This window comes from Ursus maritimus, unplaced genomic scaffold (genome assembly GCF_017311325.1).
Source record: "Ursus maritimus isolate PB19 unplaced genomic scaffold, ASM1731132v1 scaffold_36, whole genome shotgun sequence".
NCBI classification, from domain to species: Eukaryota; Metazoa; Chordata; class Mammalia; order Carnivora; family Ursidae; genus Ursus; species Ursus maritimus.
The window spans coordinates 1,454,990-1,473,856 of NW_024426230.1; the positions used below are offsets into that span (position 1 = coordinate 1,454,990).

The 18,867-nt window shown below is 48.6% G+C and overlaps 1 protein-coding gene across 1 annotated transcript; it reads right to left on the bottom strand.

The window, feature by feature from the left end:
• Positions 1–6,666: 6,666 nt before the first annotated feature.
• On the bottom strand, positions 6,667–12,963 carry PSMB5 (proteasome 20S subunit beta 5). The gene is made up of 3 exons (XM_008710535.2): positions 12,729–12,963; positions 11,683–11,989; positions 6,667–7,170 (listed from the first exon to the last, which is right to left on the bottom strand). Exons 1-3 carry the CDS (start codon positions 12,924–12,926, stop codon positions 6,884–6,886), a joined length of 792 nt encoding a protein of 263 aa, XP_008708757.2. The 5' UTR covers positions 12,927–12,963; the 3' UTR covers positions 6,667–6,883.
• Between the last annotated feature and the right edge of the window lie 5,904 nt (positions 12,964–18,867).

The window sequence follows — 18,867 nt, forward strand, 5'->3', positions numbered from 1 at the left end:
TCAGAAAATTCAAAAGAGCATGTTAATGAATACCACCTAGAAAGTCGAAGAATGTTTTTAAACAGGTGGGAGAAGAACAAGTGGCAACAATTCTAGGTTGTGAAAAAAACCCAAACCCAAAGGAAAGTGGCTTTTGTTTTTAAGGTGCAGGGGTTGGTGATACATGAACCTCCCTTTCACCATCGATTCGTCCTTCCCTTGTAAAGAGCAATTCACTCACGCACCTGACATCTAGGGACCAGACTTGAAAATCAGCTAAGCCTCTGCCCATTGATCTAACAGAAGACAAAACAAAACAACACATGCAAAGAGAGATACCCTACAGAGCTACCCCCCCGGGAGCTCAATTCTTCAGGGCTTGACCATATTTCGTGTGAGACAGAATGCTATCATTTGAAGGGAAAGACAGCGGGACTGCAGAATCTGGGCAAGGTGGGAACGGGCAGGACTATTCCTGAACCTGCTTTTTATGGGGCGCCTGGCTGGCTCAGTCAGTAGCATGTGACTCTTGATCTAGGGGTTGTGAGTTCAAGCCCCATGTTGGGTGTAGAGATCACTTAAGAATAAAATCTTAAAAAAATAAAAACTGCTTTTTTATGACACCTACTTGTCTTCATTTATAAGCAGGGGGTGGCATAACATTTTTAAAACATTCCCAAGCAAGTAATTTTGTCTTAATTTAAAAAATTAGGGGTGCCTGGGCGGCTCAGTTGGTCAAGCATCCAACTCTTGGCTTTGGCTGAGGTCATGATCTCATGAGTCGTGAGATGGAGCCTCCTGTCAGGCTCGGAGTTGGGCTCTGTGCTCAGTGCAGAGTCTGCTTGAGATTCTCTCTCCCTCTCTCTTGGCCCCTCCCCCTCTGCTCTCTCTCTCTCTCTCAAGTAAATAAAATATTTTAAAAAAATTAATATATGTTTCAAAGTATGCTTAAGAGCAGCAAACAGGAAAAAAAAAAAAAGCAGGGACGCCTGAGTGGCTCAGTCAGTTAAGTGTCTGAGCTGCCTTCGGCTCAGATCGTGATTCCAGGGTTCTGGAATCAAGTCCCACATCCGGCTCCTTGCTCAGCAGGGAGCCTGCTTCTCCCTCTGCCTGCCTCTCCCCCTGCTTGTGCTCTCTCTCTGACAAATATATAAATAAAATCTTAAAAAAAAAAAAAAGAACAGCAAACAGCATCTTGAAATTCAACAATTATAGGGAGTCACAGTTCTGAGAAGGGTAAGAAAGAATCATTGACATAAGGGCACATGGTGAAGTCCTTCATTCATTCATTTATTAATTAAAATACATGTATTATATTATCTCTACTGAGTAGCCTGCACCATCCTAGACACTGGGGAATAAACAAAAAGTACAGTATAGTAAGTGTTTGACTGAAAGGAAGAGAGATCACACAATAACAAGAGACCCTTAACGGAGATGCTCTTCGAAGTGCCACGTGCCTTAGACTGTTTAAATGAGTTGGGGGAACGCTGCTACCCCTACCACGGACCACATTCAGGCTCTACTGACTCAAGGCTGAGCCACCTTTCTGCACATTTTGCTTCTTTGGGGGCTACCATGGGACTATGCTTCATCTGTTGTTCTGGTTTAAAATGCTCCACTGCTTTCTTTTCCAGAGACTAAGCTGGGGGTGCAGCCTCAGGACTCAAGCGGCAGGGGGTGATTATGAGGCCTCCTGCAGAACCCTGGTACTCACTGGATTCCCTCTTTATTTTTTTTTTTAAGATTTTATTTATTTATTTGACAGAGAGAGACAGCCAGCAAAAGAGGGAACACAAGCAGGGGGAGTGGGAGAGGAAGAAGCAGGCTCCCAGCGGAGGAGCCTGATGCGGGGCTCGATCCCAGAACGCCGGGATCACGCCCTGAGCTGAAGGCAGACGCTTAACGACTGAGCCACCCAGGCGCCCCTCGCTGGATTCCCTCTGATCTGACACCACCAGACGTCACCACTGGAGATAAGCTATCATGCAAGAAGAGCCTATGTATTGTGTGAAACTCCGTATGCATGGGGAAGCTTCGAACATATGATGGCCTTGGGACAACGCTGGCCTTGAGGCTAAGCTGGGAAAAGAGTGGTAGTAGTTGCAAAAATATCCCCTTGACTTTGGTCCCTTCTGTCTGCACGCATTCCTCCTTGGAGCTACTTATTTCCTTCCCACTGGGAGCACCCGCTATTCCTGTCTTTCTGGGAGCTTGTGGCCTTCCTCTCTCCGTTTGAACAGCCTTGGCCCTGACCTGTGGGCGTTACAGAAAAAAACGGGATGAGTTATGCATGTGTGATGGGCGTGGCCAGGGGGTACAGAGCGAGGGAAGAGAGGGTCTCTTCACGAACCTAAAAGGAAAAAGGTAAAAGGTACTGAATCTGTGACCCAGCTCCTCGTGAGACTCGGTTCTATTTTCCTGTCTTTGGCCTGGCTGGGTTGAGAAGGTGGTTCTGAGGGCTCAAACCTTCTTCCCAGCCTCGCACAAGCAGGGCAGACGTGGAGAGATGCTTGCGGAACGTAAGCGACTGTGACAGTGCAGGCCAGCGCGCAGAGGGCCACGTGCTCATTATGTATGGCTGGAGAAATTATCTGTCTCCAGGGGGACATGCTTCATTGTGCATTAGCTTCTAGCCACTTCCTTCCCCCTGTTTCTCTGCCCACTCTCCGGATCCCTGTCCTTTGGAGTCTCCTTTCCCTGCCCGCCCCCCCATTCCCCTTCTGCGGCGCTGCTCTGCCCATCACTGTCTCCTGCCATTCTTCCTGCCATGTCCGCGTCTCCCTCTCCACTTCGCTCACTCTCACTCTTGCTGCCCCGGACTTGCTTCCCTGCTTCTCTCGTTTGTCTCTGGTTCTCTCTAGCTCACGTTCTCTCCGTCCATCTGTGTTTCCCTCTGCAATACCAGCGCTTTGGGTACCCCGCAGCTAGTGATAACCTTTTCTCGTTACATTAAAGTCCACCGCAGCACTTGGTGTATTGATTGATTGGTTTTTACTTCAATTCTGGGGAGGCAAGAAAAGGGAATTTTTTTTTTTTTTTTTTTTACCAAGTGAGGGAACAGAGAGAAAACATGGAGTCGAGCCTCGGGAGAACAGAGCCAAGGCGCAGGCAGCCTGAGACGGTGGGGTGGGGGCATCAGAAGAGCTGGAATCCATGGTGTCTTACTTCCCTTCCAATAAACTAGGGCAGATATTCGTGGCTGAGGACAGCTGAATCTGGATTATAAAGGGTTAAGTACCAAGTTAGGCTTGGCACCTCACTTGTAGGGAAAGCTTCAGGGAGAAATGAGTTGGGTTAAATAAACCCAAGAAGCTGACGTGGGTAGAATTTCTTCTGCCTGACCCACTAACAACTGCGAACAGGACATTTTGGAAATGGTTTGTATTGAAATGCTTCGGTGGGGCACAGCCCCTGGAAGCAAGAAGTTGGCTCAGAGGCCAGGCCTGGGGAGCGCCGCAGGAAGGTGGACAGTTGACGGGGGAGGGGGCGGGGAGGGAGGGCCGGCGGGGTCAGGCGGGAGGTGGCAGCAGCTGCTGACTGGGGCAGTTCTGATGCTGTGTGCGCTCTCTGCCCTTGCCGGCTATAATTAAAGCTTTCCCAATAGGACTCTGGCTTCCTGAAGGGAAACCAGGATTTTGAAAACAAACAAGAAACACACAAAATACAGCAGAGTTGCTGGGTTGCAATATATGCATATTTTAATCATAAAGCACTGACTCATGTCCTGAGGTCACTGCTGCTGGTCAGTGTCAAAGCCCCGCATCTCCTGCCATAGCCCTGCCAGGAGGGGCTCTTCTAGGGAACACGCACAACTAACCACATAAAACCCCTCCCCGTGCTCCCCAGATTAGAGACGCTCCGGTAAACCCTTCACTGACCCAATCTTCCTCCTCACCGTCTGACACAAGGGAACTGCTCCCCGCAGTTTCCCTCCACATTTTTTTTTTTTACCTTACTCCCTTTTCATCCCACTTCTTGCTCCTCTCCCCTAACAGACCACACAGATTCCATGGACCAGAATAAATCAGTTGTTTTATTTTCCCTCAAAGGATGTAACCTTCCACTCCCCAAATGGCTTTGACAGTTTTCTCATTGGCGAGCTGAGGAGGATATCAAGAGATGTTGACCTTCTGGTTTTGCCTAAAGAGGGAACACTCGGTAACTATTACAATCTGGTCCCGGATTTCCTTTCCTGGTGCCCTTCCTCCCCCTCCCCCATGTCCTCACCTACCTTTTCCCTTTCCTTCCTGAACATTCTACCCCCGCCCTCCCAGCCCTCCCTTGTCTGGTGTGGAGGTGCTATAAGGCTCACCCGCCTTCAACCCCACAGCAGTCCCTGCTAGCGAGAGAAAGCACAAGGCCTGGAGGAGTGTTTGCTCTCTCTTTAACCAGATTAGTCCCATTACCTACCCCGAGGAGTCAGATTTTGGTGTCACCGAGCTATCTGTAGAAGGAGGAGAAATTGTCAGACATCACTTAATGAGCCCTGTCCCGTGGACGCCTGGGAACTGCCGAGAGAAATTAATCTTCCAGCTATTTAAGGCAATTTCTTTTCCATCATCCTTTGTCAAGAGGACTGCCCTGGGAAATGAATCCGATGGCAGTCCCTGAACTGGTCCACGCCACTCGACAGAATCTCTCCAGTGCCTTGTGGCATCCATCACCCACCCCCGCAGCAGAGACATGCAACATCCCTGCAAAGCCAGCTCCCCACCGCACTCAGCAGCAAGAGGCCACAACTGCCCAGGGTGCGCAAGACTGGGCCTAGACACGTGTTTTCCTCTACCTCTGCTCTACTTTCTCTCCAGAAAACCTACCACAAATTGACCTCTTCCATTAATTCACTCTTTTTTCCAAGATCCAGCAAGGAAGAGAAACGGGCATGTGCAGAACAGAACACGGGACTGACGATTGTGCATTTTCTTGCCTGAACGGAAGGCCTCAGCCAGTGCAGAACAGGAGCTTACGTTCGACAGCTAGACCACTGCCAAAGCCGGGCGTGAGACGGAAACCGGGCAAGGGGAGCGTTGCTTCAAGACCGTCTCTTCTCTCCAGACTTTTTTTCATGAGCTAGAGAGTCTTAGGCTTGCTCACGTAAAAGAATTCCAATCTTCAACTCTCTTTCCACCCTCCAGCTTATTTCCCAGGACAGTAATTTTCAAACTGTGTTCCTTCGGGTTCCAAGAAGCACCGGGGAGTGTGTATACGTAGAGGTGTGGAGGCGGGGAGGTGGTCTATGGACCATGGCTCCGTGGAAGAGGCGGCTCAGTGGTGGAGGCTCTGGACCCCTCAACAACTCTATTTCAACCTGATTTGATTTCTCTCAGGTGTTAGAATTTCTCCTAGGGGTTCTTTTTTTTTTAAGGTCCTGATTTTTTTGTTTTAAGTAAGCTTTATGCTCAACGTGGGGCTCAAATTCATGATCCTGACCGACAGTCGCACGCTTCACCCACTGAGCCAGCCAGGTGCCCCTAAGGTTCTAACTTGTAACAAAGGTCTGCAAACCAGCGCCCTGAACGAGAGCACGACTGTACTGTGCCTCTCACACAGCTAACCACTGGCTGATGGCGGGGGGATGACTCCCCGCTAGCACAAGCAGCTCCCTGACTCCAGGGGCTCCTGAGGCACTTTTCAGCAAAAAGAATCTCCTTAGGCACCAGTCATTTGTTTTCCAAACTCCCTGCTCCAATCTCACTAATTCCCCATTTCCCTGCATTTGACAAATGCAATTAACAAGCCTCGATCAGTTCCTGGCCGACAGCCCTCATCAATCAATACACGAGGGCACAAGGCTGAGGGGGATGGGAAGGTATCCGCACCACGGGGGAGAGGAGGCCCCACCCCCTCGATTTCTCAAACCCCTCAGCCTCAAAATATGACGCTGGGCTGTCACCCTCACCAGCCACTTTTTTCCCTTCTTGCTCACTAAAAACAAAGCAGTACCGTTACCCCCTTCTCTCCATTTTTTTCTAAAGGTTTCTCCCATCAACCTCCTCTGTCTCCCCTATGCTTACGTCTTCTCTTTAACAGAAGGCTTTGCCATCTGCTGCCACCATAGCTTGGGAGCCCCCTCAGTGCTGGGTGTGATAAATCAACCATCGCTCTGCTCTCAGCAGGGCCTCCTCCCCACCCACATGTGCCAGTGACAATTTTGTGCCGCTTCCTGTCCAGGAGGCTATAAGCCCACCATCGAGGGCCGTCCCCTACACGTGCACACACCCGAGAGCCAAAAGGACAAGGATCGCCAAGCTTGTGGTCACTACGGCTTTCACGCTCACCTCTTTGTCCTCTTTTCCCAGGGTCCAAACCTTCCCTTCCCAATTGATTTAAGATTCACCGTCTTCACCTTTCTGCTCCGCGTGTAGCACTGGCCTCCCCTCCCCCCCCACAGGGTGAGCGCCTCTCCCCCTGCAGCTCTTCCTCATACAGCCCTGTGCATCTTTCCACCTCATCAACTTTTCATCTCTTTGCAAACAGAATCCGGAAGTCTCTCCCTCCTCCCCGCCTCCCTCTCCTTCTCCTTTGTTATTAGCTTCATGAGTGGGGATGCTAATGTGTTCACTAGACAATGTCTTCACACCGCTGTTTCCTGTAATTACAGTCAGTGCCCTCCCACTGTCCTGGCTTATTTGGCTGTAAAGTGCTTGGAGGAGGGACAGTGTGGACAAAAGACACAACACAGGCTGAGGTGGGGTAGTGTCATGTTAACACCCAAGACAGTAAAACAAAATCACCTCTGCAGCAGGTCATTAACAACTAGTGACACATAGAGGTCAAGGGCACCAGAGCTTAAAAAAGTTATCAACCCAAGTGAGGACCCCCCCCACTAGAGGATGGGGCGCAGTATCCACATTACCAGCCGCAGTGCCCCCAGGACATGCAGGCAGCCACACCCCCTCCCTCAGGGGGCGGAGCCACTGTATTTGTCCTGTAGATCAGCTACATTGTCACTGGACACTCGGGTCCAGCCATCCTCCCGCACGTGGTAGAGGTTGACTGCACCTCCCGAGTACGCATCTCTGTAGGTGGCTTGGTAGATGGCTCGGCGGGCCAGATCGTAGGCCTCTTCCACCTCTAGGTCATAGGAGTAACCCCGATCCATGACCCCATAGGCATACACAGAGCCAGAACCTACAGAGAAGGTGGCCCCCGAGATCCGGTTTCCTTCACTGTCCACATAGTAGAGGCCTGGAAAGACAGGTGAGGTTAGCAGGAATAAAATGACCATCCTTTTGACATCTCATTCATTCTCCGAGAAAAGTTCCCCATCCCCTTGAAACCCAGGGGAGACCAACAGATAAACAAGAAAACAGTACGTCTATAAAATCACTTAAAAAAAAAAAAAAGAAAAGAAAAAGCTGGGGGCACCTAGGTGGCTCAGTTAAGTGTCTGCCTTTGGCTTGGGTCACGATCCCGGGGTCCTGGGATCGAGCCCCACATCAGGCTCCCTGCTCAGCAGGAAGCCTGCTTCTTCCTCTCCCTCTGCTTGCCACTCCCCCTGCTTCTGCTCTGTCAAATAAATAAATAAATAAAATCTATTTAAGAAAAAAAAAAGTAGCTGAAGGAATCAAATTAAATATTAAGACCCCTGGATTCTACAACATACCACCTCCCCTCCCCTCACGTTATAACTGCTTTCTTGTCCTCGCCGCGTCACCAAAAAACAAGTACAATCCAAATGACTTAGGTATCTTTTTTTTTTAAGGTTTTATTTATTTGACAGAGAGAGACACAGAGAGAGAGAGAGCGCGCAAGCACAAGCACGGGGAGGGGCAGAGGGAGAAGCAGACTCCCCACTGAGCAGGGAGCCCTACACGGAGCTCTATCCCAGGACCCTGGGATCACAACCCAAGCCAAAGGCAGAAGCTGAGCCACCCAGGTGCCCATGACTTAGGTTTCAAGCGTAGAATTTCAGGCACTGTGGGAGATAATGCTTAAAACAATCCTAGCCCCGGGGTGCCTGGGTGGCTCAGTCGGTTAAGTGGTTAAGCGTCTGCCTTCGGCTCAGGTCATAATCCCAGGGTCCTGGGATTGAGTCCCGCATCAGGCTCCTTGCTCGGTGGGGAGTCTGCTTCTCCCTCTCCACACTCCCCCTCGTGCTCTTTCTCTCTCTCAAATAAATAAAATCTTAAAAAAAAGAAAACAATCCTAGCCCTCAAAGTTTAGATTATCTGGGGGACAAGACATACATCACACAGTAAGAGAAAGCCTAGAGTTCCCAATCATATCGCAGAGACCTACACTGTCCAATACGGAAGCCACTAGCCACGTGTGACCACCGAACATTTGAAATGAAGCTGGCACCACGTGCTGAAACGATAGTGTTTTGGATCTATAAAATAAATTATTATGTTAAGATTTATTTATTTTAGGGAGAGAGAGTGTGTGCGCCGAGTCCATGTGCACACAGGGTGGAGGGACAGAGGGAGAGGGAGAGAGAATCCTAAGCAGACTCCATGCTGCGCGCGACCCTGAGATCACACCTGAGCTGAAACCAAGGGCCGATGCCTAACTGACTGCATCACCCAGGCTCTCCAAAATAAAACAGGTCATTAAAATTAATTTCTCTTTTTTTATCTTTAATTTTAAAAATGTGGCTACTATAAAATTTAAAATTACACGTATGGCTCACATTGTATTTCCATTGGACACTGCTGGTATAGGTCGGGGGTTGGCCAAGCCAGCTGCCTGTTTTTGTGAATAAAGTTTTACTGGAACACAGCCGTGCCCATTTGTGTACATACTATGACTACTTTTGTGCTAAAGCAGGAGAGTTAGGTAGTTGAGACAAATACCATATGGCCTAATCCTACATTACTTATTATTTGGCCCTTTATGAAGAAGTTGGCTAATTTTTAGTATAGATGAAAATTTAGACGAAGATTTTAATAGAATTTTTATCAATGCCATTGTCACCAAGTTCAGATTCAAACTTCCTATCCTCAAATACTTTCAGTGGCTCTCCATTACCAACCAAACTCATCTCTCATGCTCCACCAGCCCACACTGGCTCCCGTGTTCTCAAATACAGCCTGCCAATGGCACCGTTAATCTTTCTATTTCAGTGGTTCCCATCTCTCACTGTACATCAGAATCAGCTAAGGAAGCTTTTTAAAAAGATGCCCAGGACTTACCCCAGGTATTCTCTTTCAGTTGGTCTGGGGGGGAACAAGTATGGGGCTTGTGTTTTAAGTTCTCCAGGTGATTCTAAAGCAAGCCAGTTGAGAACCAAATGCTGAGCAATTTTCAGGTTCAAGGATTCCAATGTCTGCCCCAAAGTAGCCCCTCCACAGTCCCATCACCACTGCCACGCCTAGCAGGCTCACGACCTGGTTCCAGCTCAGCTCTCTGGCTCTCTGGCTCACTACGCCTCTTCACACAACCTTAGTTCTGATTAAACTGGGCTTTTGGGTGGCTCGGTCGGTTAAGCGCCTGCCTTCGGCCCAGGTCATGATCCAAGGGTTCTGGGATCAAGCCCCACATCAGGCTTCCTGCTCAGCGGGGACCCTGATTCTTCCTCTCCCTCTGCCTGCTGCTCCCCCTGCTTGTGAGCACGTGCTCTCTCTCTCCCTCAAATAAATAAATAATATCTTTAAAATAAATAAATAAACAAACTGGGCTTTCAGTTACTTCCCCAAAACCTCACGCCTCGTTCCCCCACTCCTTTGTTCACCATGCTTCCTTTCTCTCATTTGCACATCCTGGACAACTGCCACTTATCCATGAAGTCATCCCCGATTCCTCCCGTCAGAAATAATCCCTTCGTCCTCAAAACTCCCTCAGCATCATATCGGTTCTTTTACAAATGGCATTCATCTCATTTAGCCTCTTGTTAAGTAATGTGTGATCCTTTTTCACTTGTCTGCTTTTTGAGGCGAGGGGCTGACTCATCCTAAATGGGACAGGCTGTCAGGAAGGGTTCTTGAGAAGGCACGATTCAGGTTATGCTCTAGCTTCTGGGGTTTTCCTTGCTAGCCAGCATCTATACCCTCGTACACCGCTTCCACCACCTGTAACAGACCCAATACCTAAGGGTACGAAGCAACATTTCCAAAATGCTTCCCTGGGCCACACAAGATGTATGGAGCTGTTCTTTCACACTTTTCCCCAAAATGCATCTCAATTTCCAAAGTACCGAGCCACATTCCTCTCTCACATCCACTTTTTAACATTCTCATTCACCCTCCACTGAGCAGTGAACTGGTGGTTTCCAAAGCAAGTGGAAAAGCGCTAGGTGTCCTGCAGTTGTTCGACTGAGGAAAACGAGGCACTCAGTAAGCAGGTGAACGAATAAAGCAAAAACAAAAGGGAAGAATAATTCTAGTCAAGCAATGGAGGGGGGAAATTATACAGAAAGTGACTAACTGTGTTCCAGCTTGATAAAGAGACATCCAAAACTGGTTGAAAAGCTGAGGTGCTGGGCTGGCTCAGTCTGCAGAGCGTGGGACTCTTGATCTCAGGGGGGGTGAGTCTGAGCCCCGCGTTGGGTGTAGAGATTACTTAAATGAATAAAACTTTAAACAAACAAACAAAACCAAACTGGTTGAAAAGAACTGACATCAGATAAAAGGGTGAACTTCCTGGCAAGGTTTCTATATCCTAGAAAGAGAAAAAGGCTAAGAAATTTATTTTCAGAGATGACAGAATGGGACCTAGGGTCCTAGAGTGATTCTATCAAGCAAGGAAAGGATGAGCCCTAAAGGCCCCTTCTAGGCCAAAGACTCCCTGAAGGAAAAAAGGGAAGAGAAATGACTAACTTCCTGTATATCAGAGTTTCACTGTCCAGTACAGTGGCCACCAGCAACATGTGGCATTGAGCACCTGAAATGGGGCTAACGCACATGCCAAAATGGCATTATTTTAGGTATTCTGTATTAAATGAATCATTACAATGTCCCCATCTTTCTATTATTTAAATATATCCATTAGACAATCCTAAAAAATTGTTTTGGGGCGCCCGGGTGGTTCAGTTGATTAAGTGCCTGCCTTTGGCTCAGGTCATGATCCTGGAGTCCGGGGATCGAGCCCCACATCAGGGAGCCTGCTTCTCCTTCTCCTTCTGCTCAGACTCGCTTGCTCTCGCTCACTCTCTCTCAAATAAATAAAATCTTTTAAAAAACTGTTATTTTTTTATTATTATTTTTATTTTTTTTAGGTAAGCTCTATGCCCAACGTGGAGCTTGAACTCTCCACCCTGAGATCAGGAGTTATCTGCTCACTGACTGAGCCAGCCAGGTGCCCCTCCATTAGGCAATTTTAAATTACTCATGTGGCTCACATTCTATTTTTATTAGAAGACACTGACTGGAGTTTTTATGTCTATTATCCAATTTAATTCTCAAATACACTCTTTGTAGGTCTTATCCTTTTATGGGAGAGAAGAGAAGGAGAAACATTATGTGCCGGACACTACATGCTTTACGTGTATTACCTCATTTAACCAACCTAACAGATGATGAAACTGACTGGGAAAAGGAGCAGCCAAAGTAAGGTCACATGGGGTGGTCAATGACACAGCTAGTCTAAGCTCCATGCGCTCTCCTACACTGTAGCGCCTTCCTTGAACAAAGAGAGGAAAGGGCGCAGGACCCAATCAACCCATCCCCAGCACTGACACAAAGCCCTTTCATTCACCTGTTCATCCAACCCCTCCTCTCTGTAGTGCCAGCCCAAGAACCAAGTTGTTGCAGCTTAACTCACCAGGGCCTCTCTTATCCCAGCCACAGATCATGGTGCCCATGGACAGCCCCATGCCTTTATACTGATACACCATGTTGGCAAGCAGCTTGGAGGCAGCTGCTACTGAGATACGTTCCTTGTTTCGAAGCTCATAGATTCGACATTGCCGAGCCAATAGCCGCTCCCAGAAGCTGCAATCCGCTGCACCCCCAGCCATGGTGCCCAGCAGGTAGGGATTGATCTCTATCACCTTCTTTACTGTCTGGGAGGCTATATAGGCACCCGCTGTGGCCCGAGAGTCCGCTGCAACAATGACTCCATGTTGAAACTGTTAAGATCAGAAGAAAACACAGAACAGGCCACATCAGACCACAGGAACATCTCCTTGACGTTTCTTTTTGCATCAATGGAAGACCAGAACGTCTTCCTCTGTCCTTTTACACTTCACAAGATGCTTTCCACATATTAATATCAACCAAGCTTCACATCGATCCCTCAACATGGGTATAACCAGTATTAACTTCAATTTCGTTTTATAGATGAGGAAACACGTTCAATGAGATCGAACGCTGTGCCCAAGACCGTGGAGCTAGTTACTGCCAAGCTGGATCAGGAATCCCAGCTGTCTGGCTCCTACCACAGTGTTCCCTCCCACCAACCTCCCCCTCAAAAGACAGCTTTTCAGTTACCCTCGCCTAATGGGGACCCAGTTTCTAAAAACCTTTAGTTAATGGTTAAACATCCCTTCCTCCGCCAATGCTCATTGCTTCTGAGGCCTCCCCTTTCCTGGACCGGAGCCACTTGGGGTTGCCTAGGAATCAACCCAAGCCCCCTCGGGCTTCTTCTCCCCCTCAACCTCAGCCCCACGGTCCTATGGCTAGAGCGAGAACCGAGGCCTCTCGGGGCAATGAGACAGCGAAACCACGGGGTCGGGAGGACAAGCCCGAGGCTCCCACTAGGCTCCGTGCTCGCGGCCCTCGCGGGCTCCGGTCCAGCTGGATGGCCGGGAAGGCCGGGAAGGGCGCGGGCGCACGGGTCTCAGCCCGGCGCGGCAGTTAGGTCCGCACCTTGAAGGCCAGGGTGGTGGTTCCATGAAGCATTTCGATTCTCGGCTCCTCCGCGACACCCCAGTTGGGCGCGGCCAGGCTCAGCCCATCGCTGGGACTCCCTGGACCCAGGTCCAGCAGATCCGCACGACCCCCGAGTCCGAAAAACCCGAGCCCGTTCACCGGTAGCTGCCTCTCCAACACACTGGCCAGCGCCATGTCTAGTGAGGGCACAAGGAACTCCCCGCGAGAAGGCCTACCAGAGAGCTACCGGGCAACGCCTCGCCGTCGCAGCTTCACTTCCTATTAAAGTTATCCCAGGGAGGAGCCATTTTAACTACTGGCAACCACGCCTCCAAATACAAGAGCCAGACGCCAGGGACTGTTTTCACCGAGGGAGTAAAAGTAAACGGCTCGATTTCCTCTAAATTGTAAAGGAATGTTGTTGTCATCTTGACTTCAGTCAGGCAAGCAGCACTGGATTAAATTCAGCTCTAATTCATAGGAAGCGATCGGAAACGTCCGTGTTGCGTAAGGGAAGTGAAGCCGGCCATCTTTGAGAAGGGAGTGACTAGTTGAAAATCCTTTCAGAACCCTTAACACTAAGTCGTCCCCGCCCTGCCGGGTGTCCAAGCAATACTTTACATCTGTGAGGCTTTAGCATCCTATTAACGCGACTGAAGTTGCCATTTTGTTTAAGGGCACCTTGTAATACTGGGTAAAATAGTGATGTACTCTGAGGCCATTTTCCTGTGAAGTTAGTTAAACCACAGTAGTTTGTGGTAAAAAATGCAACAAAATAAAAGTGCTATAGCTCTTGTTATTTGATAGCATTACCCGCCACACTACCCAAATTCTGTAACATAACCAATTTTTAAGATTTAATATTCTCTTTACTCCCACCCTGAGGTGGAAATTCTAATAAGTAATGTATTGCACAAAAGGCGGGAAGAATAAAGAAGGAAACATATGGGGCTCAGTTAATCCACAAACTAGATTCTCAATTCAGCTCCAAATAACTGAGTCAATAGTCATTTACCATCTCAGAGCCTGGAGGAGGGTTGACACTCCATAAAGATGTACCAAGAGGTTCTCTAACTTAAGCTTGCTAAGACAAGCTCTTTATTAATACAAGAATGTGGTAATATATCATTGTCTCTCCCTCTCTCCACCCACCTTCATTTTTCAACCCTTTTGGGACCCATAACAAACAAGGAAGTGGGCAAATGTATGAACTGTTGCCTCCTGCTTTATGGTTCTATGAAGTCAGTGTCTGGCCTTCCTTGCTGGATTCCAGCAGCAACATCCATCAATATCTAAATTCTGCTTTCCTCTGATGCCCAACTCAGCCCCTCCTCTTCTCCAGCAGACTCTGCATATGTTGTATTTTTAATGCTGAAATTTGGCAACCCTTTCCAAGCCCAACCATCAGAATGTAATGAAGCAGAAGATCTTTATCTGCGTCTCACACTTGGATGGTGTGGAAAATGCAGAGTGCCTGTTTATAGAGCAGGTATTATTTTGCAGTCCCCCCTGCAATGCAACTTGTCCTCCTTCTGACTCTTCCCTCTGGTTCGTTCACACTGCCACTAATAGCATTTGTACCTCTCCTAAGACACTTTCACATTTTAGCTGGCTGTAAATGTATTTGATTGTGTCTAAAGACGGGTATTTCTCTACTGTTCATCTCTGCGCCCACTGTATGCTTAGTAAACGCTTGCCAAATGAGAGATGGCCACAATGTTCTTCCAGTGGCAGAGGCTTGAAGCCGTGGCCATCTTCAACAACACCCCTTCCTTTCCATCACATTCAGTAAGTCGCCAAGTGCTGTTGATTCTTCCTCTACAATGCTTCTCATGTTCTTTTTTCATTGCAATACCGATACCACCTTTGGCTTCTTATTTCCTCTCTCCCGAATTACTGAAATATTCTCCTAACTGATCTTCTGGGCCCAAACTGTATTCTCTAATTCATTTTGCACAGCACCAGACTGATTTTCCTAAAACACCGTCTTCATCTTATCTCTTGCCTGCTTAAAAATGTTCTGTAAGATTCAGCTCCTCAGCATTGTGGGACCATAGTGGGCCTTAAGTGCCAGCTTGGGGAAGAGAAGGTGGTTTGGGTTTGACCTTGTAGCCCTTCAAGGTTTCTTAGTAGAGAAGACACAGGATTCAAGTGATACCTTAGGAAAACATGTCAGTGTGGAGGATAAGATTAGAGGGGAGACTGGAGGGTGGCCAGTTAGAAGGCCATGCAACCGTCCAGATCTGACTTGAGAATGGCTTGACCTAGGGAAGTGACAATCCATCCATATTTACAATATCTAAGGCTTAGTCTTTAAAAACAGGAGACATACTTATCTCTCCAGTAAGAGTCCCCCGTGGTCCTGTGCAAAAGAAGGGAGTAAGATTGGTTGGACTTTAGCGTGGCCTCCTCGTTTCTCCAGTCATCCCATGACATGCTTGCCCTTGCGCTAAGTACTGACTCTATAGCCCCGCCATCATGGTATCTGGGGGTGGGGGTCCAGGCTCTTTCTCTTTGACTAAATCCACTTCCACAGCACCCTTGTGAGCTGCAGTGTTTAGTAAAATATACTCCGGATGGTGCCAGAAGGCCTTCCACAATCTGTTCCCAACTTACCTTATATTAGTTCTCTAGATAGATAGATATGTATATCACCTGTCACGATCTCTATCTATCTGTATCTATATAGGGAGAGATATGTGAGACAGAGGAAGACAAATACTGTATGATCTCACTTATATGTGGAATCTAACAAAGCAAAACTCCACAGAAACAGAGAGTGGGTTGGTGGTGACCAGGGGTAACTACCAGGGGGAGCAGGGGAAAGGGGGGGATGTTGGTCAAAGGTACACACACACTTCCTGTTATAAGAAGAGTAAGTTATGGGGCTCCTGTGTACAGCACTGTGACTATGGTTAATGATGCTGTACTGTATCGGATACTCGAAAGTTGCCAAGAGGGTAGATTTTAAATGTTCTCACCACCACCACCACCACCGCAACAAAAATGGCAAATTATGTAAAGTGAAGGATGTGTTAACTAATCTTATCGTGGTAAACATTTTGCAATATATGCATGTATCAAGTCATCACACTGTAAAACAAACTTACACAATGTCATGTGTCAATTTTATCAATAAGTTGGGCTTGGGGGAGAGAAAAATAATAAGTGTGGTAGTTCAGAGGTGAGAGAGGAGATCAATACAGCTTGGGGTGAGGTAGGGAGACCAGGAAGGCCTTGCTAAGGAGGTATGGGTTCATTTCCCCAAATACCACTTGGGTCCCATTTGTCCTCAAACCAACAGCCTCGCCTCTCTCAGACCACACCTGGGAAGGATTTTTAGAACAGATGGTACTCAGGCCAGGCTCTGAAGGATAGGATTCAAACAGATGAAGGAGAGGGGCACCTGGCTGGCTCATTCAGTAGAGTGTGATTCGATCTCGGGGCTGTAAATTCAAACGCCACATTGGGTGTAAAGATGACTTAGAAATAAAATCTTAGGGCACTTGGGCGGCTCAGTCGGCTGAGCAGCTGCCTTCAGCTCAGGTCATGATCCTGGGTCCTGGGATTGAGCCCCAATTTGGGCTCCCTGCTCAGCGGGGAGTCTGCTTCTCCCTCTCCCTCATGCTCACTCTCTCTCTTGCTCTCTCAAATAAATAAATAAATAGATAATCTTTTAAAAAGTAAAAAATAAAATCTTTAAAAAATAGATGAGGGGCGCCTGGGTGGCACAGCGGTTAAGCGTCTGCCTTCGGCTCAGGGCGTGATCCCAGCGTTCTGGGATCGAGCCCCACATCAGGCTCCTCCGCTATGAGCCTGTTTCTTCCTCTCCCGCTCCCCTGCTTGTGTTCCCTCTCTCGCTGGCTGTCTCTATCTCTATCGAATAAATGAATAAAATCTTTAAAAAAAATAGATGAAAAAATAGATGAAGGGGAGGTATGAGATGTGTCAGGAATAGTGTGAAAAGAGGTTGTGGTGGATGGTTCAGGATGGGACCATAGTGGGCCTTAAATGCCAGCTTGGGGAAGAGAAGGTGGTTTGGGTTTGACCTTGTAGCCCTTCAAGGTTTCTTAGTAGAGAACTCACAGGATTCAAGTGATACCTTAGGAAAACATGTCAGTATGGAGGATAAGATTAGAGGGGAGACTGGAGGGTGGCCAGTTAGAAGGCCATGCAACCGTCCAGATCTGACTTGAGAATGGCTTGACCTAGGGAAGTGACAATCCATCCATATTTACAATATCTAAGGCTTAGTCTTTAAAAACAGGAGACATACTTATCTCTCCAGTAAGAGTCCCCCGTGGTCCTGTGCAAAAGAAGGGAGTAAGATTGGTTGGACTTTAGCGTGGCCTCCTCGTTTCTCCAGTCATCCCATGACATGCTTGCCCTTGCGCTAAGTACTGACTCTATAGCCCCGCCATCATGGTATCTGGGGGTGGGGGTCCAGGCTCTTTCTCTTTGACTAAATCCACTTCCACAGCACCCTTGTGAGCTGCAGTGTTTAGTAAAATATACTCCGGATGGTGCCAGAAGCAGTTGCAGCTTGTTACTCTGGCCCAATCTACTTTGTCTTTCTGAAGGGCCAGCTGTCAGGGTCCACTAACGCCACCCCTTGCCCACCCCTGGCTGGTCTAAGACCTAGACTCAGCCTTATGGGGACAAGATCAGAGGTTTCTCTTGCCTTGGAACTACGAACAACTCTCTTGCTATTGTGAATTCCTGGGCAGAAGGGGGACCGGGAGAGGGAAGACCATTAGATACTTTCAGCTCCATCCTCAGAACTTTCCCACAAACAGAGAAGCTACACTGCCAGAGAATGGTCAGGAATGCTGTCTTCATGCAGATGGAAGTTGATATGCACCTCCAAAGCAGAAGAGAAAGAGAGCTCCACGTTCTAGTTTCCCTTCACCCTGTTCCTCTATACCCTGCCTTTCTGGAAGGTATTTGAGTACCCCTCCTCCTCATAGAAGACTCTCTTGGATTTGTCCCTTTTGTTCTGGTCTCTGTCCATTTCTTTTTCCCCCGCCTGACTAGAAAGTCAAAGTGTGAGCTAAGCATTATAGTGCCCTGGCCCCAAACCCTGAAGAGAGAACCCAACCTCAAAGGCTCTTGCCTTGGGCACCTGGGCAGCTCAGTTAAGCGTCTGCCTTTGGCTCAGGTCAGACCCCAGGGTCCTGAAATCGAGTTCAGCATCAAGCTTCCTGCTCAGCGGAAAGCCTGCTTCTCCCTCTCCCTCTTGTGCTCCCCCATTTGTGCTTTTTCTCTCTCTTGAATACATAAAATCTTAATGAAAAAAAAAAAACCAACAACAAAACAAAACTCCTACCTTGGTGGGTCCACAGCACTCTTGTTCTTTTTTTTTTTTTTTTTTTTTTTTAAGATTTGACTGATTGATTGATTTATAGAGCATGAGCCCGGGGAGGGGCAAAGGGGAGGGAGAGAGAATCCAGGCAGACTCCACGCTGAGCACAGAGCCTGAGGTGGGGCTTGATCTCACTACCCTGAGATCATGACCTGAACTGAAATCAAGAGCTGGACATTGAACTGACTGAGCTACCCAGGTGCCCCCCTGTTTTTTCTTAAAGTAAGCTCTCTGCTCAACATGGCGCTGGAACTCAGAACCCCGAGAGCAGGACTCGCATGCTTTCCCAACGGAGCCAGCCAGGCGTCCCTCCCAGCACTCCACTCCGATTGCGCTGGAGCGCTGACTTGTCTTTACCTCCTCCGAGGCCGGGACAGAGCCTCATTTGTCTTTGCAAGCCCAGTGCCCCCCCACAGGAGAAACAAGAGGGACCTGGCTGTGCTCCTTCCACTCATGCCTCCTTTCCTTCCAGGTTACCCCAGCCCCCACCCCACTCCAGGTGCTCAGAGGGTGATAGATGGGAGACTCCTTGGGGGACGCTCGGGTGTGTCACCAGCAGCGTCTTCCCAGCACTGGAGACTTCACTGGCCCCCTCCTGCCTCCCCTCAGCAATCCTCCGAGATGGAGGAGGCCGCTCCTCAGAGCAGTCCCAAAGCCTGACTCCGGGGTAGGGAGGAGGGAAGCCGTAGATCACGTGCCCGTCTGCGCCGGTTCTGGCTGCAGCCCAGCTTCTCCTTAGCGTCTCTCCCCCTGCGCACCCCCCCCCCCGCCCCC